The following is a 24529-nucleotide window of genomic DNA, read 5'->3' on the forward strand; positions in this document are numbered from 1 at the left end:
ATAATGGCTGCCATTGAGTATAACACCAAACGATGCGGGTAGGTTGGGGTTGGATCAGGCCATGCCGGAGAACATGAGAGGTAAACACAGACTTTCCACAACCACTGGGTCCCACAACGAGCGCATTTGAGGGAATCAGGAACTTGAATTGTTCTCGAAGATCAGATATGCATGGTAAGTGAGGCAGCCACGAGTAGACTTGCGATGGCGGCGGCGGCGGCGGCGGCGGATGGGCTTGTAACGGCGGGTTGGCTTGACGCAGCGGCGGCGGTGGGTGGACTTGCGGCGGCGGCGGCGTTAGCGGGTGGGCTTGTAATGGCGGGTGGATTTGCGGCGGCGGCGGTAGCGGATGGGCTTGCGGCGGCGGCGTTAGCGGGTGGGCTTGTAATGGCGAGTGGACTTGCGGCGGCGGGTGGGCTTGTAACGGCGGCGGCGGTATGCTATGTTTATTTCTCCTGTGTCGTAACATGACATCTCTCCTTGAAAACATTTTTTCACAGTCCGGACAGGTGGCAACCCCCATGGTGATCCAATACGGTGTGCGATTAGAGGGTATGAAGCTTTCTTTTATACCCTTGACTCTGTTGACGCTTCAAGGCAGCAATTGCCCGTTCCACCACAGCCTTCACCTCCGACACATGTTGTATTTTCACGGGTTGGGGTGTTGTCTTCGATCCCTGTTGGGTTGTCATCGTTTTCATTTTAGGTGTTACCTGTCTCTTCTTTGTCTTCAGCGTCGACTTCTTGGCTGCTTGTGGTTTCTTTCTCTGTTGTGATTTTCTCAACGTAGTCTTCCTAAATATATCTCTAGGGTCAAGTCTAATCTCTGATGCTTTCTTCATGTTGTTCACGTCCAATCCGTTTGCTGGCGAGAGTAAAACTGTTTGTCGGGCTACACTACTGTAGAGTTTATACTGTCTTACACGTGCAGGGATTCTTGGAAGACACTCTTTTCTTCACAGCACACTTGTGAGTATGTTAAAAAAGCGATCATATTAGTATATAGTCTTCGTCATACTACACCCGTGAAGGTCCCGGGTTATAAAAATCGACCTTCAGTAACCCATGCTTATCGGCGACTGACGGGGATCGGTTGGTCCGACTCGGATGGCACGTGCCGTCGGTTCCTAGTTGCACAGATCGCTGCTCATGCTGTTGATCACTGGATTGTCTGGTCCAAGCTCGTTTATTGACAGACCACCGTCCTAGAGCTGGAATAAAGCCGAGTGGGGCGTAAAACTAAATTCACTCACTCACTGATACCAATTATACATCTAAAAAGTAATGTCATCATCATTTAAATGGTGAGTTTAAACGCGTATTTTACCCTTACAAGGAGGAGTGCATTCCACACACCCTTCCTGTGTCATACATTCGTGTTCGGATATAGGTACAACATCTTCACGCACATACTTTTCCTACATCATTCAAATGTATTAAATACCGGATACGTTTAATAGACACCAACGAAAGAAAAGTTTAATGAGGGGGGAATACCCATATATATCCTCTCTGAAATAACTCCCTTTTAAAATAACAAATGTACAACACATCTTCCCTAACGTATCATAAATACGGGACACTGCTCACACCATTTATGAATGGGAAGCTTCAGGCGAGGCTGGTATGTTGACATTAATTGTAAGGCCGGGCTATGTTGACATTGTTATGGGCGGTCGGTGGCTTAGTCTCTCTGCTATACATTAGCTATGAATAAACCTATATTTCCAATAAAACATTTTCCTCGTGAAACATTTTTCCATGATAAACTCTGTTCTCTCTTCGAATTAAGGGTGAGTATTGTAAACATGAAAATGTCCTATAGATTGCTTCCATCACTTTCCCAACAAACCTAGCTTCGTGCCGTCACATTGCTACATGTAGTTATCGGTTTTCTATCTATTTTCAAAATAATATGTTACACGGTTAAAACTCAAACCGTAGGGTTTATTAGTCATCGTCTCTATTGCGGTATGGTTGTACTTTCAAGACACACCCTGCATTCATCAAAACCAGATCGCACGCTCTCGCGAGCGCGGTCAATTTGAAACGACTACGTGAGTTGTAGACTAATTGTAATTTCTACTAACGCCTGAAATAAACGAAACCATTACGACCATTAAACAATTTGAAACGACGTGGTCACGTGAGTTGTCAAGCGCGCTCGATTCAAACTGGGCTGCTTGTCTATTCAGGACAGCACGCCATACGCATAGCTCTATTGAATACCCTTTACTTTTGTTTTCTTATGAATTCTTTTCTGCCTTATAAACACACACCTTTCATTCCCCCTCACCTGTGACGCGCTGTTGATGTATGAGTCATCCTATCCGATCACGTGACTTGGATCAGCCAATCACCTTCCCTATTTTCCCTCAACCTCCCTCAACCAAAACTACCTTCTGCGGACTTAGACTATACTTACGTGGGCGTGGGCCACCAAAGAAAACTACAGCTCGTCAAGATCGTCAGATTCGCTTTAAACCTGCCCCAAAAGTGAATACCGAGTTCAGAGCTGTCACACATCTACGGTTAAGTGATCGCATAGTACGTAACAGGCTGCGTTCAGCGGGTCTACAAAGTCGCCGTCCCGTGGTAGGAATCAGGATGACTCAAGAACACAAACGGCGAAGGTTACAGCGGGCAAGGCAGCATGGAGCCAGACAGCTGCGTCGTTGGCGATATACCATGTTCAGCGATGAGTCTCGTTTCAATATGGACAATGCAGATGGTCGGATACGTGTTTGGAGACGACGTAATGAACGATACCAAGCATGCACTGTCAAACAGCATGACAGATACGTAGAGGGGAATGTCCGAGTAACTCTCCATTCCTTAAAAAAAAAAGGAGCAGAGGCCCATTATTTTTAAGGAATGGAGAGTTACGAGGATATTCCCCTACTTAAATTATATTTTATGTGACTTGGTATAACGCGTCTTTATACATTCCCTACACCCTAATGAGGAATGTGATGACATTACTTCAAAATTATTGCGAAAACGATTACATTTTAAAATAACAATCGGTTAGAAGCGGTCCCTCGTTAAGTGACTCACAACAACCAGCGTCACGCTGTAGGCCGTACCCGCTGAACATGTACACAACATGTAACACGTGCACTTAAACAACAATTCTCCATTACTTTGGATAAACTATTATCATAAGGTGATACAATCAGGTGAGTAGTGGACAGATTATAACAAAGATTACATGAAGACTTGTTGACTAATAATATTAGTGTGACAAAGTGCTTTGTTTATTATTGCTGAATATATTGGGAGAATGTTTAATTTTAAGAAATATAGGTTTGAAGGTGTTGATGTGCTCTTTACTTTCCTCTGGCTGTAATCGTATCGTCCGTACCCGTGGATATATATTTGCTTTTCGCGCTGAATTCTGCCTTTTCCGGTCTGCTAGTTAATGTAGAAATGTCAGACGAAGAGGATCTCTTCATTACACAGAGTCGGACCTCTGTCCCCCCAAAAGACAGTAGTAGGTTAGACAACTGTGGGGTTTTGTCTGCTTGTGGAAGTACTAGTTTCGAGAGGCCGTATTTTGAATTGTTTTCGGACATAAGTGACACTGAACTCGTATCAACTTGTGAAAAGGCTGAACGAATTTGTGAACAACCAACTCTCGAGTTTTCTGACATAAGTGAGGATGAGCTGACAGCCACGTGCGAAACTGCTGCGACGGCTACGGACAGTGTACCTTCTGCTACGTCGTCCAGGTTTGGGGTGCCTAAATCGGATGAAGAAATCATGTCCTTTGGACATAAAAGGTACGTTATTCAGTACCGTAGTATATTGTAAGTATTAGGCAATGACGTCGTCGTAATAGAATGATTACAATACTCCATTAATATGAACGTTATGTTTATAGAATTGTGCGCAAATAGCAAATATGGAACGTTAAATCGTCAGCAAACACGTGGTGCATTTCGTTCATTTTTATCATTAATATGGCTTGTTAAAGAAATTAGGTTAATTTGTTAGAATGATGTACACATATATTCCACTTGTTCACATTTCAAATTGAAGCGGTATGGTAGCCCGAACGTTATTGGTGTAGTATTTGATGCTCGTTTTGTTTCTACTACCACTCAGTGTTTTCAAAAACCTCCATTACGATAAATCCTTATACTCGCATTCCTCACTCCCCCCCCCCCCCCCCCCCCCCCCCACACACACACACCACCCCAACCTCCACCACACACACACACACACACACACACACACACACGCTCCAACCCTTGACGCTCGCATGCCAACATCCTATCATATCCAATCGTAGTTGATATGTATTGTGACGGACGAGACAAAAGCTAACGCTGCTTTCCTTAATCCCGCAATAAGTGGGTGCAGCATGAGAATTTCTCCTCGCCTTACACCACCTAACGCTGCTTTCTTTATCCCGCAATAAGTGCGTGCAGCATGAGAATTTCTCCTCGCCTCACATCACCTAACGCTGCTTTCTTTATCACGCAATAAGTGGGCGCAGCATGAGATTTCTCCTCGCCTCACACCACCTGACGCTACTTTCTTTATCCCGCAATAAGTGGGTGCAGCATGAGAATTTCTCCTCGCCTCACACCACCTAACGCTGCTTTCTTTATCCCGCAATAAGTGGGTGCAGCATGAGAATTTCTCCTCGCCTCACACCACCTAACGCTGCTTTCTTTATCCCGCAATAAGTGGGTGCAGCATGAGAATTTCTCCTCGCCTCACACCACCTACACTCACATATTGTATGTGATACATCACAACCCCAAACCCTTGTCAGTTTCCTCACTGTCCTGACATATACTTGTGTTCAGAATTATTTAAGCATCATTATTTCTTTTGTATTTCAGATTTGCTGACAGTACCATGACGAAAATTAGATGGGCAGTTAAAAGTTTTAAGGACTGGCAGACGCACAGGAACAGATTAGCAGAGGACTGAAACATAAGTCATATTTTCACAGAATTGGAAGATATGACCCGCGATGAACTGAACTACTCGGTCTCCCGTTTTATTTGTGAGGTAAAGAAGTTAGACGGCTCGGACTATCCTCCAGATACACTATACAGTTTTGTCATCTGCATTCAGCTGTACTTGGATACGCTTGACAAGTGCTACAAACTACTAACTGATGACTCGTTTTCCCAGATTCGGAATACTGTGGATATGTGATGAAAATCAAAAGCAAAACCTGCAAACAGAAGAAACAAGGACAGATTATTACACCGGAAGAAGAAGACGTGTTATGGTCAAAAGGCTGTTTAGGAAGTGACAAACCTTCCCAGTTGCTAGACACAATGGTATATCTGATTGGTATGAACTTTGCACTACGTGGTGGACAGGAACACAGAAACTTGCGCAGAGGATCATTTTCACAATTTGAGATCTGTGAAAGTCAACATGGACGTTATCTTATGTACACTGAACAAACTTCGAAAACAAACAGTGGTGGACTGAAACATCGCAGACTGGACAACAAACGAGTTGTTGCGTACGCAAATGTGGACAGGCCTGGTAGATGCATTGTCAATTTGTTTGCAAAGTATTGCTCACTGTGTCCATCTTCATCGAAAACTGATAGCTTTTACTTACGACCATTGGATAAGCCATTTAGAGAGGATCTGTGGTATTGTGATCAACCTTTGGGGAGACATAAGCTTGCGTGTGTTGTTTCAAGACTATGCAAAACAGCAAGTCTTACTGGATACCGTACGAATCACTCACTGCGCGCCTCAGAAGCAAGCCGACTTTATGAGGCTGGAGTAGACGAACAATTAATATGTGAAGTGACTGGTCATAGATCCACGGCTGTGCGTAACTACAAGCGTACAACAGAATCTCAGAAGAAGGCTGTGAGCAGTGTCATTCAGGGTTCGACTGAGACGGCTACCAGCGGCGTTCGCAGTGGTGTAGTCGCTCTTGACAACGAGAAATTGAACATTACCATAAATGTGAATGTGCATTAAAATGAAATCAGGAGTATATGTGCTTAATTTAAAAAAAACCCATTTTGGTCATTAAAGGTTGTTATTTTCCTAATCGTTTTTTCAGCTGCTTTGTCGTTTGAAAGATTTTTTTATTCGAATCCCATTCTAATACTCCCAAGAGTAGTAGAATCGAGATACTGATGGCCTCAGCAACTCTCCATTCCTTAAAAATAATGGAGTGCTTAAACAATAGAGTGACGTCACAAATGTAATTTAAGGAGGTGTATCAGTGATGGTCTGGGGTGGAATCACCTACGACAACCGAACAGATTTGATTCGTGTGGATGGTCGTCTAACCGTGACGAAGTGTTACGCCCAGTGGTGCTTCCGTTCGCTAACAGAGTTGGGCGGTTGTTCGAGTTTCAGCAGGACAATGCAAGGCCACATACTGCTCGTGTTTCAGCCGATTTTTTTTAGGCAGAACCAGGTCGCTGTGCTTCCATGGCCGGCTAAAAGTCCAGACGTTAACCCGATAGAACATTTATGGGACGTTCTTGGTCGTCGGGTGCGAGATCGTATTAATCAACCTCGTAATCTGGGCGAGATGTTTGACTGTTTAAGACAAGAGTTGCATAATGTTCCAAGGGCTACAATCCGGGCATTAATTCGGAGTATGCAAAGACGTTGTCAGGCTGTTGTGAGAGCTCGTGGTGGTCACACGTCATACTGAAGAACTGAGATTAAATCATTATTTACCATGCAGCTTTCATTTGTTCAAGTGTTGTATTAAAATCTTGTCTGCGCCATCTATGCGATCCTTTATTTTATTCCATCAGTGTATGTAACCCTCCTCTTTTGATGTTTTTGACAAACGACCGGTACCGCATTATCCCAAGCCGGCTGTGACACCATAGCGATGAGCAAGTTTTTGAGTATACGATACTCACTGTCAAAAACAGAGATGGAAACTTCAGATCAGGCTTATTTTATCCACAATGTGTTGATGGACACATTCATGGCCATGTCAACATATTGTTAGGTTAGCCCTGTCTTCAGACGCCCGATCTAAATCTGACATTTGTAGCCCGTCCCAAGCAATGAAAAAACAGTAGCCAAGAGTCGCGATGTGGTCCTACAGACATGTCTTGACTTTTGACCCTATCGCGGCTCTCGGCATAATGTATCATGGACCATCTTGCCGAGGCAAGGGAGTTGACAGTAAAAGTTCAGTTGCCACCCTCGTGTTGCACGTGAGAACCGGATTCGAACAGAAAAATATCAGAACTTAATTTATTTCGTAGTCTGGCCAGGAGGCCAGTATTACAGATGATTAGACAATACAGACATATTACATCAAATACGTCGACATCGAATAACCTTTTCTCGTTTGTTTCATATTTAGCCATAATCAAACATACTGTGTATACTTTCCATCGTCCAGCAGTTAATGAAGTCCTAGGCGGATGTTTGATTTCGAGGTCATGGCGATGGAACCAGGTTTCACCATGTGATGAACGTTCCTCAGTATCTTCTTGCGCAGTTGTTTTTCAAAATAAGGATGATAACCCTTTGATGTTACCACAACTTGGTCTCTGTACCTAAACCCGTATAATTTCCAACACGCTGGGTACCGTTATGTGCATTGATTCCCCCACGCCATTATATAGCCACTAACAAAACGATTTGTCTCAATAACACAGATCTGTGCATAACGTTCTCCTGTGCGTCCATACACACTGACGCCCATCGAAATGGGGCACAAGCAGCTGGACTCGTCTGTTAACAAGACGTTTTGCACCGATGTAGGTGAGGCCGTCACTGCCTGTTGGTCAGAATTGGAGCTATGAAAGGTCGACGGGAACGCAGTCTGCGTGCACATAAGCATTTTTTCTGATGGTGTTAGGATGGATCCTCCTTATAAAGAATTTTCTGTATGTCGTCACATCCATTTGCATCCGGTTCCGCGAATGGGTGAGCAGTATTCAACGGTCCCGTGCCAGGGTCGTAACGCTGGTCGTACAGAGCGTGGTGGATCTCCGACATCATTCTGTTGCTGATGTTGACGCATGAGTGCAGCTGTGGTTTCTGTGACAGTTGAGGCGTATTTCAACTTCCCGTTGTGTTCTTCCTGTTGCAAGCATTCTAATGGCTGGGTGGCGTTCAGCGCGTGACAAAAGTGGCATTATGTCACCTGTCAGAACCCTTTGGATGAACGTTGATCTAGGCCTCTATCAGCTTTCTAAAGCACGGACAGGTGACGGCCTGCATGTTTTCCATAATCCTAGGGAACATGCACGTGCAGAAATGGTTTTGTTGGTCATGTGCAACACTGTAACAGTGTGACAGTTGGTGATCCGTAGGAATGTTTGCTTGTAAGGAACATGACATGTTTACATCCTAGATGCTCATATTGATTGGATTTGAACACCTCATTTTTTTCACATGTAGTTTCTTTTTGTACCAAGAACATGCAGTTAAAGAGTGTAGGAAGAGACCTGGCTTTAATCCATATATTTTTATCGTAATTACAGAAATTTGCTGGACACTTGTCATAGACTTGCTTTCTCATATCTCACACCAAATGTGGTTGTATATGTTATGAGTATTGGTTCTATCAAAGTGGTATAATTTTAGCTATTCATTTTCTTAGCTTGCTAGCCTAAAAGTGTCTCACAAAAATGTAATCAAAGAAAGGCTTGTGAAATAATATCCCTGTTTATGCCTGTTGAGAACCATAACTCAGAAACTCACAAAGATATGTTTACAAAAACCTGAATGTTGATTCTGACCTAAAGACTTATTTTGAACAAAACATTTTTGGTCCCTTTCCAGGTTTATATTAAGTTCAATGATAAATACACCAAGATCTTTAAAAAAACGACAAGCAATCAGAAAAAAAGTTTACACACTCTTTTCATATGTGCCAAAAGAATTTAAAAAGCCATATTGAAGTAGTCCGTGTAAGAATAATATCTAATGCCTAGAAGTTGTGTGTAGTAGACATTACAAAAATCAAAGGTGGCAGTGGTCAAATTACAAAACCTAAAACTGTCCAGTTTCTTCTATTACTGAATGTGGCAAACAAATGAAATTTTAATTTGAACCTCTAGAAAATATCCAGGTCTGGTGGGGTTTCAGCTAGTCTTCTGACAGGCCCATACAGCCGGCAGGCAACCAGGCTCACTTTTGGTCAGGTAAGCTAAATATCACATGTGCCTGATGATTTTCTGACATTTTGAAGCCTTCCCATTACTCAGTTCTGTATACTGGGAGTAGACAACACAAATACCAAGAACAAGAAGACATTTTAATTGCAGACATTAAACACTTATGTACAAAATTCTAAATTATTCTAGTGTGTATCTACAAGGAATGGTCAGGTTACAACAAGCACTACAGCATAGAAGGGCTGCACTCATTCTCCTCAGGCAAACGATTTTGGAGGCGCTGGCTGCACACAAAACACTTTTCAAAGCAAGCCCACACGACGGATGAGGAGTGCAGAAGAGTGCCTGCTACATTTCATGGTTTACTCCAAGCAATGTGAACTGTTGACAAACAATTGCGCAGATTGGAAAGAGAGTGAGTGGTAGTATGTTACCAGTATTTTGCATGCTTGTATATCCTTGGCAGCCAGTCCCTCCCAATCAACACACAATCTCCTATAAAACTGATATTCTCCATTCCATCCTCAACAAAGGCCCACATTAAACAAAGTCAAAATTTAAGAAAATTTACTGTTATTTGTAAACTGGTTGTAATACTGAATCTATGTATTGTAGTAATTACAAAAGACCTTCATCCTCCTGCTAGTAGTCTATTGTCAGGATGGCTGATATCATACACTCTTCAATGAGATTGTGTAAAATCCTGCATTCTGATTATCAGCTAGTGGTTATAAATCTACACAAGACCATATCTTTGCTCATAAACACTAAAGAAAGTATATATTCAGTAGCATTTCTTTCGCTGATCACTGATTTCACACCTTCAACCCACTGTAGATATTAGGCTCAACCCACTGTAGATATTAGGCTCAACCCATGCCTCATAACTCATCAAGTATGTTATAACCCAAGAGTTTATGTTTCTTTTGTCATTTTGTCATGGTTGAATGGAAATAAACCTATTGTGTTTTCAATGTAGAGGTTACAAATGTACATCTGACACCTTGAAATGTTCACAATAACGTGAGGTTTTGAATTCTAACATTTTTTTAACATGTCTTGAATCTCTGTCAAAATCTCTACGCGGAAAACACACTACAGTAAACTACGGTTATAACGAACTCAAAGGGACCACAAATTTTAGTTCATTATAACCGTAAATCGTTATAAGCATATATACAGGAAATGGCTGGGGCCAAAAGAACAGTTTGTTATATCCGCCAGTTCGTTAAAAGCGTGTTCGTTATAAACGTAGTTTACTGTATATTTATCTCCTTAATCACATTCTGGTTTATCTAGCTGGATAACACCATGGTTTTCATAAACATACATCAGTCATTTTAGATTAAAATATTTGATTTTCTGGAAAATATTTATACATAGAAAGAAACAAACCTAGGAACAAAATGCACAAAGCTCTGCAGCTCACCTGAATATTTCAAGAATTTTATATTACATCAAGAAATGCAAATCCGGATATGTTAAATAAATAACAAAACTCTCCATTAAACATCCTCCAAGCATGTTCATTAAATCTGATAATAGAAAATGTATAAAGGGCAGAGGACCACAACATGTTCATCAGGACTACCAAGGCATTGCAGTATATCAAGGTCACAATTTGTGACAGCAAAAAACGCACAAACAAAAGTGTCATATGTCATACAACATAACTACTGATTATCAAACATAATAATGATATATGCAGAAATAGCTTAACAATGGGCAAATATTACATTTTCAGTAGGACAGCTGTGTTTTAATGACCCTAAGTTTCTGAAGACATGTTGAAATCCATTAAAACTACACCAACTGCAGCGTGTGATGGTTAAATATGCTATTCTGTAAAACACAGGAAAGTCAAAGACTGTAGCTCGTTCAAAAATGAAAATATGCCATAAACATATGACATGTATACGTTATTCCAAAATATCATGACTCGTGAAGATCGGGTGAACTGGTCTTCAGCAACCCATGCTTGTCATTATAGGCGACTAAAGGGATTGGGTGCTCAGGCTCGATGACTTTCCAAATTGTGTAGATTGATGCTCATGCTATCACTCATTGGCTTGTCCTGTCCCAACTCGAATATTTACAGACCGCCATCATGTAGCTGGAATATTGTTGAGTGCGGTGTTAAGCAACAAACGAAATGATCATAATGACATGAAGAGAAGCCTGAATACATGGATAATGTAGTGCACTAAAGCTCTCCTGGACATAATGTCAATAGTTTAAAGAGCAAAGATAGCCACAAAACAAAAGTTGCTGTCACAATTGATATTCTTAAAAAAAAAATCCTGCAAAAATTTACTTACAGACACTAAAGTATAACTGTACAAAATAAGCTGTCATCATATAAAGGAGAAACATACATGCCAAAATTCAGCTCCCTAAGTCTGGCAATTTCATCAGACAAGAAGTCTACCGAGGCAATTATGCATTTTGAGAGAACTTGAGAGCATGGTCAAACAAGAACAAAATCCCCCAAAATGAAACATGTGGTGAGAGCCACTCATAAATTTCACGTATACCAAATTTCATTACATTCTGAACAAATCACTATGTAATGGTCATAAAAAGGGTTTGTTTGACTTGTTGAAAACATTGGGGAGAACAAATAAAGGTGACGATTTGTTCCCAATTTTTTTCCATTTATGAATAAAATAGGATTAAACTAACAATTTGGGGTGTCATCATTCGTGGGAATAAGTACATAAAATTTCAGCTTCATTGGTTAACACTGCAAAGAATTACATTTTAAGAGAACTTAGTTGCATGGTCAAAGTGCAGAGGTCAAAATTAATAATAGGATATAATATTCCCTTTCACACTTCTGTTTTCTGTAAATAATCTACAATATACATAAGGAATACTGACTGCCATGTAAATTTTCTGTCTTAGTAGGGGTGCTTATAATGATTACTTATAGATTGCTCTAGAAGTTGGTCAGAGGGCACTTTTTCAAGTAGGGCGCTTAATATCAAGTGACCTAAAATTGACTTTTTCTATAAGGCTGCCATGAATTCTCTCAGTACATTTTATAAAGACAGTGTTGGGATGATAAACACGCAAAATCAGCGTTAAAAACCCAGAGGTTTCAGGAGACGTTGAAAATAAATTAATTTAAGAAAAACAAGGGTAAGTGAAGAACAAACATCATACCTAGGTCAAAAGAATACAGAGGCAAAAACATATCAAGTAATACCATCTTCCTGTAAAATCAAAGCATGTTTTAGAGACACTTTACCTGGGATCATTGGATCAATGAATGGACAACCAGACAGACAACATGTCATAACAGAAAGCTCATTTGACTTTGTCAGGTGAACTTAAACACTTATCATGACTCCTTTGAATACATGGCTTCTAGAAAATGTATTGTTTTAATATTGATGCTAATCCTTGTGATAGATCACAGAGTTCCTGATTCCATTTCTCAACAACAGCATCAAAATGAGTATTAACTATCTATGCAAATATGTGCACACATTTGATTACAACAAGCGCTTCATGTTAGTCAAGTCTTTTTTCATGAAATGAAATCAAACGAAATCCTACCACATATCCTCCAGAACGATCATTATGCAGAAAAAATGTCTTGACCACATTTGCTGCAATATGCTAAATTCCAAACGAGTACCAGAACTTATAAATAAATACCTAAAATGGATTACCTTATGCAGTTACCAAGGTGCCTTCGATGCTATGTTTCCAAAGCAGCGCCACAAGAATCTAGTGTACAATAACATAATATCAAGAATACACACAAATGTTGGAAATACACACTCACTGAGTCTCACTCCACACAGGACTAAACACACTTACACAAAACATGTATTAATATATTCTGCCATGTACAAAACCTTTGTTGTTCATGTAAAGGGTGGCTGCTTTATTTCAAACCTCCAAGACTGCACACACCCTTGTGTCCGTAGTAGGCTACAGAGTGTGTGGGCAATCCCATCTAAACAGCCAAGTAGTTAGTTATGCCACACAAACAATGTGCAACAAAATGGGTACTCATCAAAAGCCTCAACTCATATGATAATGACACAGTATATCAATAACATAAGCCAAAGAAACACTGATTAACTGATTGTGGATAACAATGACTGTCATATGTAATATTGCACAACATTTTTGCAATACACAGCAGTTACATTTACATAAAATTCTACTCACCTTGAGTGAGTGAGTGAGTACGGTTTTACGCCGCTTTTAGCAATATTCCAGCATTATCACGGCGGGGGACACCAGAAATGGGCTTCACACATTGTACCCATGTCGGGAATCGAACCCGGGTCTATGGCGTGACGAGCTAACGCTTTAACCACTAGGCTACCCGACCGCCCCTCTCACCTTGAGAGGAGATGCACTTTTCTTATGGCTTTATCAAACAATTTCTCACATCTCATAAATGATAAAATTTCCATTTTGATGCAAAGCTTCAGATCTGTGACAAATATTACCATAACGTAGACATTACTGCCCCTGGTCTTTTGTCATATTCAAATAAGATGTCATACACCAAGTTTGGCCATGAAAGCATAAGATATATTTCCTAACATATTTCATGAGACAATTGACCCCACACATTTGTTGGCAGTATAATTTAGTTCCCTTAACCTTTGTACTCTGGACATAATGCATTGCCCTTATCATCAATGTTTCCATTCAAGCTTTAAGATTTCTGAAAACAAGTTGTTGAATAAAATTCTTCAATGTTTTTGTCAACATCATTTTAAAACACTTGGTGCAATAACTTTCAGATTTTTTACCCCGCACCATCACCTACAGTTGATGATCATGATGCCTTGAACATTGTTGAATCTAATTAGACAATACAGTCTCAGCTTTCTACGCTTTGTGGTTCTTGAGAATACATTTTAGTCAAATTTTGTGTCCTTGGCAACCAAATTATGAGAAAAATTTACTTTCTGCCATTGTGACTCCATCTATTTAGATAATTAGATGAAATGTTAAATAGGGCATTGTGCTCTTAAAACTTTCATCTACTTTGATTTTTATTGCAAGTCAGCATTTTAGAGACTTCAACAAGAATGCTGAAATACTTTAATAAATTGAAAATATTCATCACTAGAAAAATTAGATTGCATAATATACTAAAACAGAAGTAGCACAATCCACCTTTTCCTGAATGTGCCCATACTTTCCCATCAGAAACATGTATAATGAACCATTTTGATAGTGACATCAGGTGACAGTTGCTCACACACCAAATAAGAACAACTTTCAAGCAGAAAGGCTTATACCTCAATCTAGCTACCTTGATAACAAGGTCATAAGCACTTCAAGTATAATAACAACACTTCCAGTTTTTGAAAACACACAGCCAATGCAGCAAATAGTTGAAACAAAGTTTCATGCCTATAGCATTGACTTTTAATCTCAACCTTGAACTGTCTGGAGATCATGTACTTAAAGTTTCATTAAATTCCAATAATAAATTCTCAAGTTATCTTGTACACAAGCTTTTGGCTGCCCAACTCACACTGTATGACCTTGACTTTCAATGTCATCCAATCACTTGTTGCAAACTTAGGTGGTGGTATTACAAATATGAAAATCTCCATTTCGTTCACGGGTGAATGACTTTCAAAGTGATAGGTATTGAGTTAATTATTGAGAGTATATCACAAATGATTGGAATATTTTTGTGTGATTTGTCAAGAATGAATCCAAAATTTTCACCATATGTTTTCATAATTTGACCTCTTGTGACCATGACCTTGACCTTATATAGAGTTCACAGGAAGGAGATACTGACTTCAGGATCATGTGCACCAAGTTTCCTTAAATAATCATGTTGTCATTTACACAATCTTTTATTATTCCTAGTTCATAGTGACCTTGAATTTAACTCTGATCCTGTCAAATGTTATAAAAGTACATAGGAAGTATATCAGATATGAAGTCCCAAACATACCAGTATGTGCATTGGCATGTGGTTGAGGAAACCTATTGTGTTGGCAGCAGCAGCAGAGCTCAAATTCGAGCAACATATTAAGCAGACACCATATAGGTGGTTGTTTAATTGTATCTAGTCAGCCTGTAAGCTTCTCATAACAATTATGATTTAGACACAGTTTAAGATTTCTACATCCAATGGTGTTTCAGAAAAAGATTAAACCTCCTTTTCTGATATTTTGATTTCTTCAATATTTTTGATTAAATGACAAGGATTTAAACAAAAAATGTCGTCGTGGGGGGATCCATGCACATTTTCAGCTTCATCAGTACAGAGGATTCACAGGAGAAGATTATTACAAGAATTTATGAGAGAATTTAGGGGGCTTGGTAATAATGTAATAATGTAAAGGTCAAAATTCCTAATATCACACAAAAGTATGTGGGTACATGCATGTGAAATTTCAGCATCTTTAGCAACGGTTTCTGAGGAGAATAAGTTAACAGATGATGCCATGCCTCACAAACAGGATATGATTTCATCTGCTGTCTCATTTAGAAGGCTTGCACTATCATAAAACATTTTCATGGGCTCTGGTCATAGTGTGGCTTCTCTTCATTCCTGTACACATGCTAACCAGTTGTCAACTGCCTGCCATCAATGTACAGATGTTAGGTGCAACACACTACAGACTCTCTCTCCAAAATAATCAGAAGGACATAACAAAACAAGAATTTTCAATGTTTCTACCTGCTACAATCAACAGCTCCCCAAATAAACTACTTTTCTTGGTTTTCAGAAGTTAGTTGTTAATCACAAAACCTCTATGAAACCGTTTCACTTCTAACCTCCCTGGATGCATACTGATTAATAGTATAAACCTAATCATGAAGAATCTTGTCTTGACAACATCTAACATCAAACCTTTTCCTATTTGGAATTTTCCAAGGTAATATTAAACATCTGGTATATCAAGAATTTTTCTTTGGATTGGCAACATCAAATATTTATTGAGTAAAATTATTAAAGTCTGTACAAGTGAGATTGAACATTAAGAAATCTGCAGATAAACATCAAACACCACTGTTAAACAAGCAATCATGCACTGGATAAAATGTATCTTTATTTGAAATATACCATATCTAACACAATGGACTTCTTATCATTCACAGAAATGTAATGAATGTCCAAATGAATATAGCCTGTCTTCATGAGCCTGTATCTACCACACCTGAACACCATTCATCTGCATATTGCATATTTTCCTCATCAGAAACAATCATGTAGATTGACTTTTCATTAAAAAAATTACTTCGTGGATTCTAACACAATGAATGAAACAAAGATCATAGTCAATGCTTATATGTATCAATATGTCTTGGAGGCATAACTGGCAAATGAATACATGAAAGTGATTACCAGTACGTACAATGTACCTGGTAACCACAGCTGAACAAATTGTCATGAAACTGACCTTAACAACTACTATTCACACCTGATTCAACTCAGTAATAATAAGTGCTAAAACTACTGTAAACATAATTTAACAATATTTTAACATTACTGTTATGCTGGAAAAGTGTCTAACTTCTCAGTCATATTAGCAAGAGTGTATGGATTTTATGATTTCAAATAAAGAAAGATTTCCAAACAGTCATTACAGCATCCAGTACAAATTGGAGTGGCATTTATTAGCTCACCATACAGTGACTAATGTTGAGTTCAGCTATGAGATTGTGTTCTAGAATTGGCTTTCCATTGTGCCATGTGGGCTTTCAGTGTTCTCTCTGATGATCTCTTCTTGTACATGGAGATGATCCCACTAGGAACTTCACAGTGTACATAGAAACACACATCCTTGAGAAAACCATCAGAGCATTAGCAATTTACAATAATCAAAGTAACCTCATTCTGAATTATCCTCCCACCAACTTCCTACTCCAACAATAAACAGCTGTTGAGGTGCAGCTTGCAAAACATGAATGAAAGAAAAATTTCAACATGAAAACTATTACTGACAATTCTGCACAGACTTTCCCAATTCCACTTGAATGAAATGGGAGAAAGAGTAAATGTTCAAGAAAGCTCAGCAACTAAAGAAATTTTAGTGTTGGTGTGGCTGAATTACATTTGTATTAAACAAGTTTCAAAAGCATTCCTCTTGTAACTTTACTAAATGATTGCAAATTCCATTTTTAAAATTGCTGATCATTTGCAGGGGGGTTCATACCATAATCTAATACCAGTTAAATGATAATTGGATTTTAATATAAATGTGAATGAAATTGCAGCCACAAATGAAGTACATGTTGCACAATTGTATGTAATTTGAAATGTTGCACAAAGCTTGGCTGCATCCATATGCTCCCTCTGACCAACACAGCTGAATCAAGTCCGATCACATCCTTACATGTTTTCCCCAGTACACAGCATGTGACAACCCGACACAACAGCAGCAGCAGCAGCAGCAGCAGCACCTGTATCAATGCTGTGAGTGTAGCTGTATGACAGTGGTGTACTCTAGTACAGTCTGTCCTGCCAAGCTCACAATTATCACCATAAATGTATTTCTCGTATTTCTCCTATTATATGACTAGATCTCTGTAGTGCCTGAAACAAAAATCAAACAATAGTAATCACCGTTTATAATTCAAAGAATACTTCCTCCAGTACATCATTGCTCGAAATCCTTTATATTGGCTGTCATCACACAACAAAATCTTCAGATGTTCAACAGAAGTCCTGTTCACTGCAGGCTATCCTGTAACTTGTGCCTATATATGTCCTCTATCCTTCTTTCTGTGCTTCTGCACATATGTAAGACAACAAAACATCACCTCTATTACATCAATGCAAGAATTAACCAGAGGAACATCTAGTAATCCAAGATAACTGACGGCAGTGTTGTTAAAATCACCTAAATGGTGAAAACAGAGAAACTTTAGATAAAATGCAAAATACATGATAACTTCCACTAAATACCATCATATTGGTATTTCTATGATGTCACATCCGGTGATAATGATGTCATTTTTGGGTCAAATGTTGTTCTTTCCCACTTTCTGTGGGTGATCTCTTCCAATGACATCCCTTCTGGTTATGACGTCACTCGGTGCTGAGATAACTTTCATTGCATAGTAGATCACTAGCAGATTGACTAATGCTAGTCCAGTCGTTAACCTATGATCTGCTCTACTGCTGGTTGCAAAGATCAAAATATTATCTTATTGAGCCACATGAGCTGTTTGATAAGGCCCTCATTGTTGGGTTCGCAGGATCCTAGCACTGGAGTAGAAGGTTGCGTGTGATGGTAGCTTTCTGTCATATTGGTCTTCAGCCATCTTGCAACTGTGGTCTTAATCTGAAGACGTTTTGCAAGATATGTAAAATCACTGGAAATTTATTGTTGAGACAAGTGGCAAATAGGGGCAGATATTGAACACTTCAACAAGGGTTGTTCAAAAATCAAAATGACTGTACATAGGAAATAAAGAGAAATTCCCAATACACATTTAGTAATAAAGAAAATAATAGCTAATCTGCTAATACTTTACTTACTTACAGAGCCGTCGTTGACAAACAAGATTGTCTAATATTCTTCCACTGGTGGCGACTGAGTGACTGCACGTGGAAGTAGGCTGGCTCTGTATAGGGCGAGTTCATTATTTGCGTCAGGGGTTGGTAACCTGCTGGGTTACAACCAGAGGGCCAAACTTCGCACGCCTTCAACGTCCTCGAGAGCCACAACGCGAAGATAATGACTAACAAAAACCTGTGACGAAATCCTTCCATTATTGTTCCAATAAAACAATTACTGTATTGAGCCATGCTAAGGCTAACACCCTGATATCATGATGGTAATTCGCTCTCGGTGGATTCTGTTTGGCGATCTCGGAGGCCTGAAGGATTACTGTGTGTAACCATAGAGATATGGTGTTTGCGACTAACTTTGGTCGTGGACGTAGTAAACACGGGTATAAATAACCGCTTCCTCGAACCACGCCTAGTCTTAGAGGGGTGAATGAAAACTCGCACCGAGCCCAGAAGAAATTCACCTTCATGTACGGCTCCCACAATAGTCGATATTGGTGGGATGGTGAAGGAACGGTCAGGTTGGCCTGGTAGTAGATTTTAGTAATAAAATCCCAGCATTACCTGAGATGTACCGCTCCGTGCGTCCCATGCTCAAAACGGATCTGGGTGGTGTCGATCACATGTAGTTCGCTCACCCGTGCTGCCGTTGCTAATGCCAAGAGAAACCATTGTTTTCTTGGTGAGGTCATAAAATGAAGATGCACAGAGGGGCTCGAAGGGGGCCTTCACAAACCTCGAAGTACCACGTTCAAGTCCAAAGCAGGTGGGCGGAACTTGGCCTTCTGATCCTCAAGCCTGAATGAGCGTAATAGGGCCTGTAGTTCCTTGACCTGAATCACCTTGTGATTTTCCGGAACAGCCAACACTGAGTTAAGTGCAGCCAATTACGTAGTAATGGTGCAACCTTCCAAGTGTCTTTGCGTACGCAAATGTAGGAGGTATTCAGCTAGGAATTGTTGTGACGCAATCATAGTGTCTTGATTCTTTTGCCGAGCAAAAAGTCTCAAATGATCCCCACTTGTCAACATATAGTCCTCTGGGAGAGGAACGATGAACTAAAGCTTTAGCTTTGCTTCCCGTGTCGAAATAACCCTTCGCACTTAAACGCCTTTTAAAGATGAACCATGCGTGCAGACGTAAGGTGAGGCTATTTGCTGTGAGGGTGGATGAGTAGGTTGGTCCACTAAGGGAGAGGTAGTGGATCGTCTTCAGATAGATTTTTCTGAGCTCGACAAACTACCCTCTCACCAGTCTTCAGGGCGCGACCAATGTGAGAGCAAGATACCTTGTCTCTTTGATCCCCTGTATCACCTTGGGAAGTAAAACTGGTGGCATAAAAGTGTATGCTTTTAGCCCTTCCCAAGGGATACTGAACTCGTCCACTGCCCAAGCCTGCGGATCCGGTAACAGGGAGATATACGTCATGAGTTGGTGGTCTAGGCAAGTAAGAAACAAGTCAATGTTTGGTTGCCTGAACTTCTGAAGCAGTAACTGGAATGCTTCTGTGAGAAGTTTCCACTCGGTGGGAGTCACCCTGTCTGGATGTGATAAGATGTCTGCTGGTATGTTTCGACATTCGGGGATGTGCTGAACTATGAACTGTAGTTGCAGCCGATCCACTAGATGAAAAAATCTGAATGTCTGTTGAAGTAGAAGTGGGAGTGTGGTGTTCCCTGATTGCGCAGGCACCACACCGCAGTGCTGTTGTCTGTGAATATTGCGAGTTGGGCTAACTGTATTTGATTCTGCCTATGTGATATGGCCAGAATTAAAGCTTCCAACTCCAAGTTGTTTATGTGCCACTTTCACTGAGTGCCGGACCATAGCCCTGAGGTTATCTGGTCTTGTAAGTGAACACTCCTCCCCTGAAGGGGGGCGTCCACGAACAGGTGTATATTCAGGGAAAACCCAAATAAAGAGACTCCGAAGACATTCAACTCCACCAATTGAGGTAAGGCCCTAGTTTAACCGGTCGAGTGATGTCCTTGAGTGGATCTGACTCCTGATGTAAGGGTTCAGGAAAAAATGAATTGGTTGCAGTTGTAAGTGGCCCATGCCAGTTGAGTCCTCTGCCAAGGTGATTAACCCTAGCAACACTTTCCATTGGTGAAGCGTGTGTGGTTGGTGTAGAGTGAGTGAGTGAGTATGGTTTTACGCCGCTTTTAGCAATATTCCAGCAATATCACGGCGGGGGACACCAGAAATGGGCTTTAACTAACGCTTTAACCACTAGGCTACCCGACCGCCCCTGTTGGTGTAGAGCAGATGACAACAGACATAGAAACTTGTGTCATCTGTCCCTTGGTACAGATAGTGGATCCTGGTCTGTCTGGAACAGGCCTCCTATGAACTGAAGCCAATAGGAAGGAGATAACTCCGGACTTTGCCTCGTTGATTATCCATCCCAGTTAAAAAGAAATAGTAGCCGTCTGCCTGGTTAATTCCCTGTGGCGTACGTACTAACGTTGACATGTGTTGATGACACAGGAGATCATCCTCCATCTACGACTTGAACTAAGTGTTCGTCAAGTGTAGATACGCAGTTATTGGCTTCATTACTCCTGTACATAGCCATAGAGTCACTGACATGTCAAATGGGAAACACTACCCATTGGTAGTCAACTACATTGAACTGGACCTGAAGAGTCTACGGTAGAGATGGATAGTCATGACTGATCAAGAATCAAACATATTGATGTTGATTATGAGAGGTCTTAACGTGGTGAGGCGGCAATAATGTGGACGCTTCAGATAACGTTCGTTGAACACAGAGAGCTTGTGGATCATTCTCACCTTGTCTGGGTCCTCCATGGGTACCAGGCAGATGTGAGGATAAAACCCCGGTGTAAAGACTGGGTTGTGAATCAACTCTACAGCTCTTCTTACCAACAGTATGTCTATGCTGGATATTCCAAATCAAACGTTACTGACATGAGATGGTCTGCTACCCAATCGGGTACTTGTGCTAAGCCGGTGATCTGCTCCAGTGCGTAGTGCCTTCCCTATCAGCAGGCTTTGATGACCCGCCTGGATAAGGAGCCATGTGGCGATGTTCCCGTACTTACTGCCCAGCGATGTATGCTGTACGAGAAAACACATTAGGTATTTGGTATACGTTAGGCGCAGATGTAGTTGCTTACACTTGTGCCAAGGATGTTGGAAAATCTCTAAGCTGATCACGTGCCGGTTGCGTAACCGAGGTACACTGTAAGGCTGACGTCATTGTAGAGACCTTGATTGGTACGCAGATGCTGCACTCAGCGCAGGTCTATGAGACAAGGCTCATCGGTGATTGTTGACGCCTGAGTTGTACATCTGCTGCGCTGGATATGTTGGAACAGCGCTAAGCTGATCGTGTGTCGCTTGCGTAATAGAGGCGCTTGGGTAGTAGTCAGGCACTGTGCTCGGCGCAGGTAACTGAGACACAAAGCTCAAAGGTATTGCGTCTGTGCTACCCCTTCATAGCAAGTTGAGACGCTGGTGCTGTAGGAGACGTTACGATACGCACAAAATCCTCCGGTATTGTTGATTTTGGTGGAGGGTGTACTTCTGCAGTCAGTTACGGGCGTCATATTACCTGCCGATAATAACGGCTGGGTGGTAATGACCGAACCATGTCCTTCGCTATTCTGCAATTGTGATATTCCTCTCGTCTCACGATGGGATTACTGCAAAATATGATAGTCAGTAACCTGCTTTTTTTTTGTAAAACTCGTAGGAGAGAGATTTACACAAAAATTACAATTAGAATTTGGCGAGTACATCTACGTGCATGACGAGGAACGTGGATAAACATCTTTGGGCAATTTTTTCCATGACAATATATACAACACACAAACATAAGTTACGCAGTTAAACCATTGTTGAAGAAATGGTACTGGATGAATGCCGTAGAATTGAGCAATAATCTATCGGCAAAAATATGAGTTGAAAGGGTATACAATATTTTTATATACGCAACTCAATGTAAACCAAAGCTATTTAGATTTTGGCAAACACATATGCGTGTAAGCCAAATGACATGGATGATAATCTTGGTAAGATTTTTTCCACGACAATTAGTACAATCACGCAAACATAGGTACGCAAATAAAAAATTGTTGATGAAGCAGGAATGGAAGAAGACGTAGATTTGATATTAATCTATCAGCAAACATATTTTTAACGAGTTGAAAATGTATACAATAATTTATATATACGCAACTCACTGTTACGCCAAAGTTACCTTGCTAGGCAAACAATTGTAACACAATTCAAAATGGTGGCGAACAACAAATATGTGGCGGGAAAAAAGACAAGAGGCTTTTCACACCTAATTTATTCACATAAAACTACACAACATGGTGAAAGTAATATGAAAAGAATACATAACCCATTGCAGATCAATTTTAGGATTATAGACGAAAACTGAAGGTCTAAATTAATCCAAAAGTAGAGCTCCGCTGGGACACGTCCTTGCTGTGCTGCGACAAGCAGTGATGTGAAGATGACCTTAGGTGTCATCAAGGTCACAGGACAGCGACGGAAGGTCAGTAATTGGGACTTCAGAACAACAACTTTATTTCTTCACCCAGGACCTTCACAGTTGCGCTGTCCTTCTAGTTGTCGTAAGGTAAGCAGTGAATGCATTAAGGAGTAATGCAGGATAAGTAAAATCTTAGAGGATATATATCTGGCAGTGAAGAGGACTTCTGATGACAGCAAAAATCCAGGATTTATGGCAATGATGTAATAGAGGCAATGTATTGTATTCAAATTCTGGAAACATTGACTGTACATAACTTCACATGTCTTGCTGTAATAAACTTAATCATAACTATGAGCAACCCGTGCAGATCCGGGGTAGAAGAGGTCTTCAGCAACCCATGCTTGCCATAACAGGCAACTGTGCTTGTCGTAAGAGGTGACTAACAGGATTGGGTGGTCAGGCTAGCTGACTTGGTTGATGCATGTCATTGTATCCCAATTGCGTGGATTGATGCTCATGATGTCAATCACTGAATTGTCTTGTCCAGGCTCAATTATTTACAGACCGCCATCATACAGCTGGAATATTGCTGAGTGAGGCGTTAAACAGCAAACAAACAAAACAAACAAACATAAGTATGGGCATGCAGTATGTACCTGCAACATTTCTTGTGCCTCTTTCCTGCGTGCAGCAATGTGGTCCGACTCCTCCAGCAGAGTTACTTCCTCCTTCTTATACAGCTGTGACACCAGCTCCGACTGAAGGTTGTCCTTCACGTGGTTCACCAGGAAGTGCATGATGGCCTTCGGGATGCTGTCTTGCGTGTTCTTACGCACTATCAGGAAGTAGGACTTGATGAGGCGCTCTGTCAGGACAAACAGAACATGTAATATGATCATGTTACGCTGGGGCATAAAGGAAATTCACTTTGTAAGTGGCTGCATCGTGTGTACATCAATATGATTAGCCACTACATCATGTTACACAGAGGAAATCCACTTTGTAAGTGGCTGCATCGTGTGTACATCAATATGATTAGCTACTACATCATGTTACACAGAGGAAATCCACTTCGTAAGTGGCTGCATCGTGTGTACATGAATATGATTAGCCACTACATCCTGTTACACAGAGGAAATCCACTTTGTAAGTGGCTGCATCGTGTGTACATCAATATGATTAGCCACTCAACCTGTTTCACTAAGGTAATCCACTTTGTAAGTGGCTGCATCGTGTGTACATCAACATGATTAGCCACTACATCCTGTTACACAGAGGAAATCCACATTGTAAGTGGCTGCATCGTGTGTAGATCAACATGATTAGCCACTACATCATGTTACACTTAGGAAATCCACTTTGTAAGTGGCTGCATCGTGTGTACATCAATATGATTAGCCACTACATCCTGTTACTCTAAGGAAATCCACTTTGTAAG

At 40.7% G+C, this 24529-nt stretch overlaps 1 protein-coding gene across 2 annotated transcripts in view; it reads right to left on the reverse strand.

Moving 5' to 3' along the window:
* Positions 1 to 9223: 9223 nt before the first annotated feature.
* The window catches only part of LOC124146403 (dynamin-1-like protein), a 95931-nt gene continuing 80625 nt past the window's right edge, over positions 9224 to 24529 (reverse strand). For both annotated transcript variants that reach the window (XM_048401507.1, XM_048401506.1), the window contains exons 14-15: positions 23748 to 23956; positions 9224 to 17639 (exon numbers count right to left, since the gene is read on the reverse strand). In XM_048401507.1, coding sequence (XP_048257464.1) covers positions 17583 to 17639; positions 23748 to 23956 — 266 coding nt within the window. In that variant the 3' untranslated portion in view covers positions 9224 to 17582. The remainder of the gene's footprint in view (positions 17640 to 23747; positions 23957 to 24529) is intronic.

Source organism: Haliotis rufescens, unplaced genomic scaffold (genome assembly GCF_023055435.1).
Source record: "Haliotis rufescens isolate VD_foot unplaced genomic scaffold, xgHalRufe1.0.p SCAF_22, whole genome shotgun sequence".
In the NCBI taxonomy this organism is placed as follows: Eukaryota; Metazoa; Mollusca; class Gastropoda; order Lepetellida; family Haliotidae; genus Haliotis; species Haliotis rufescens.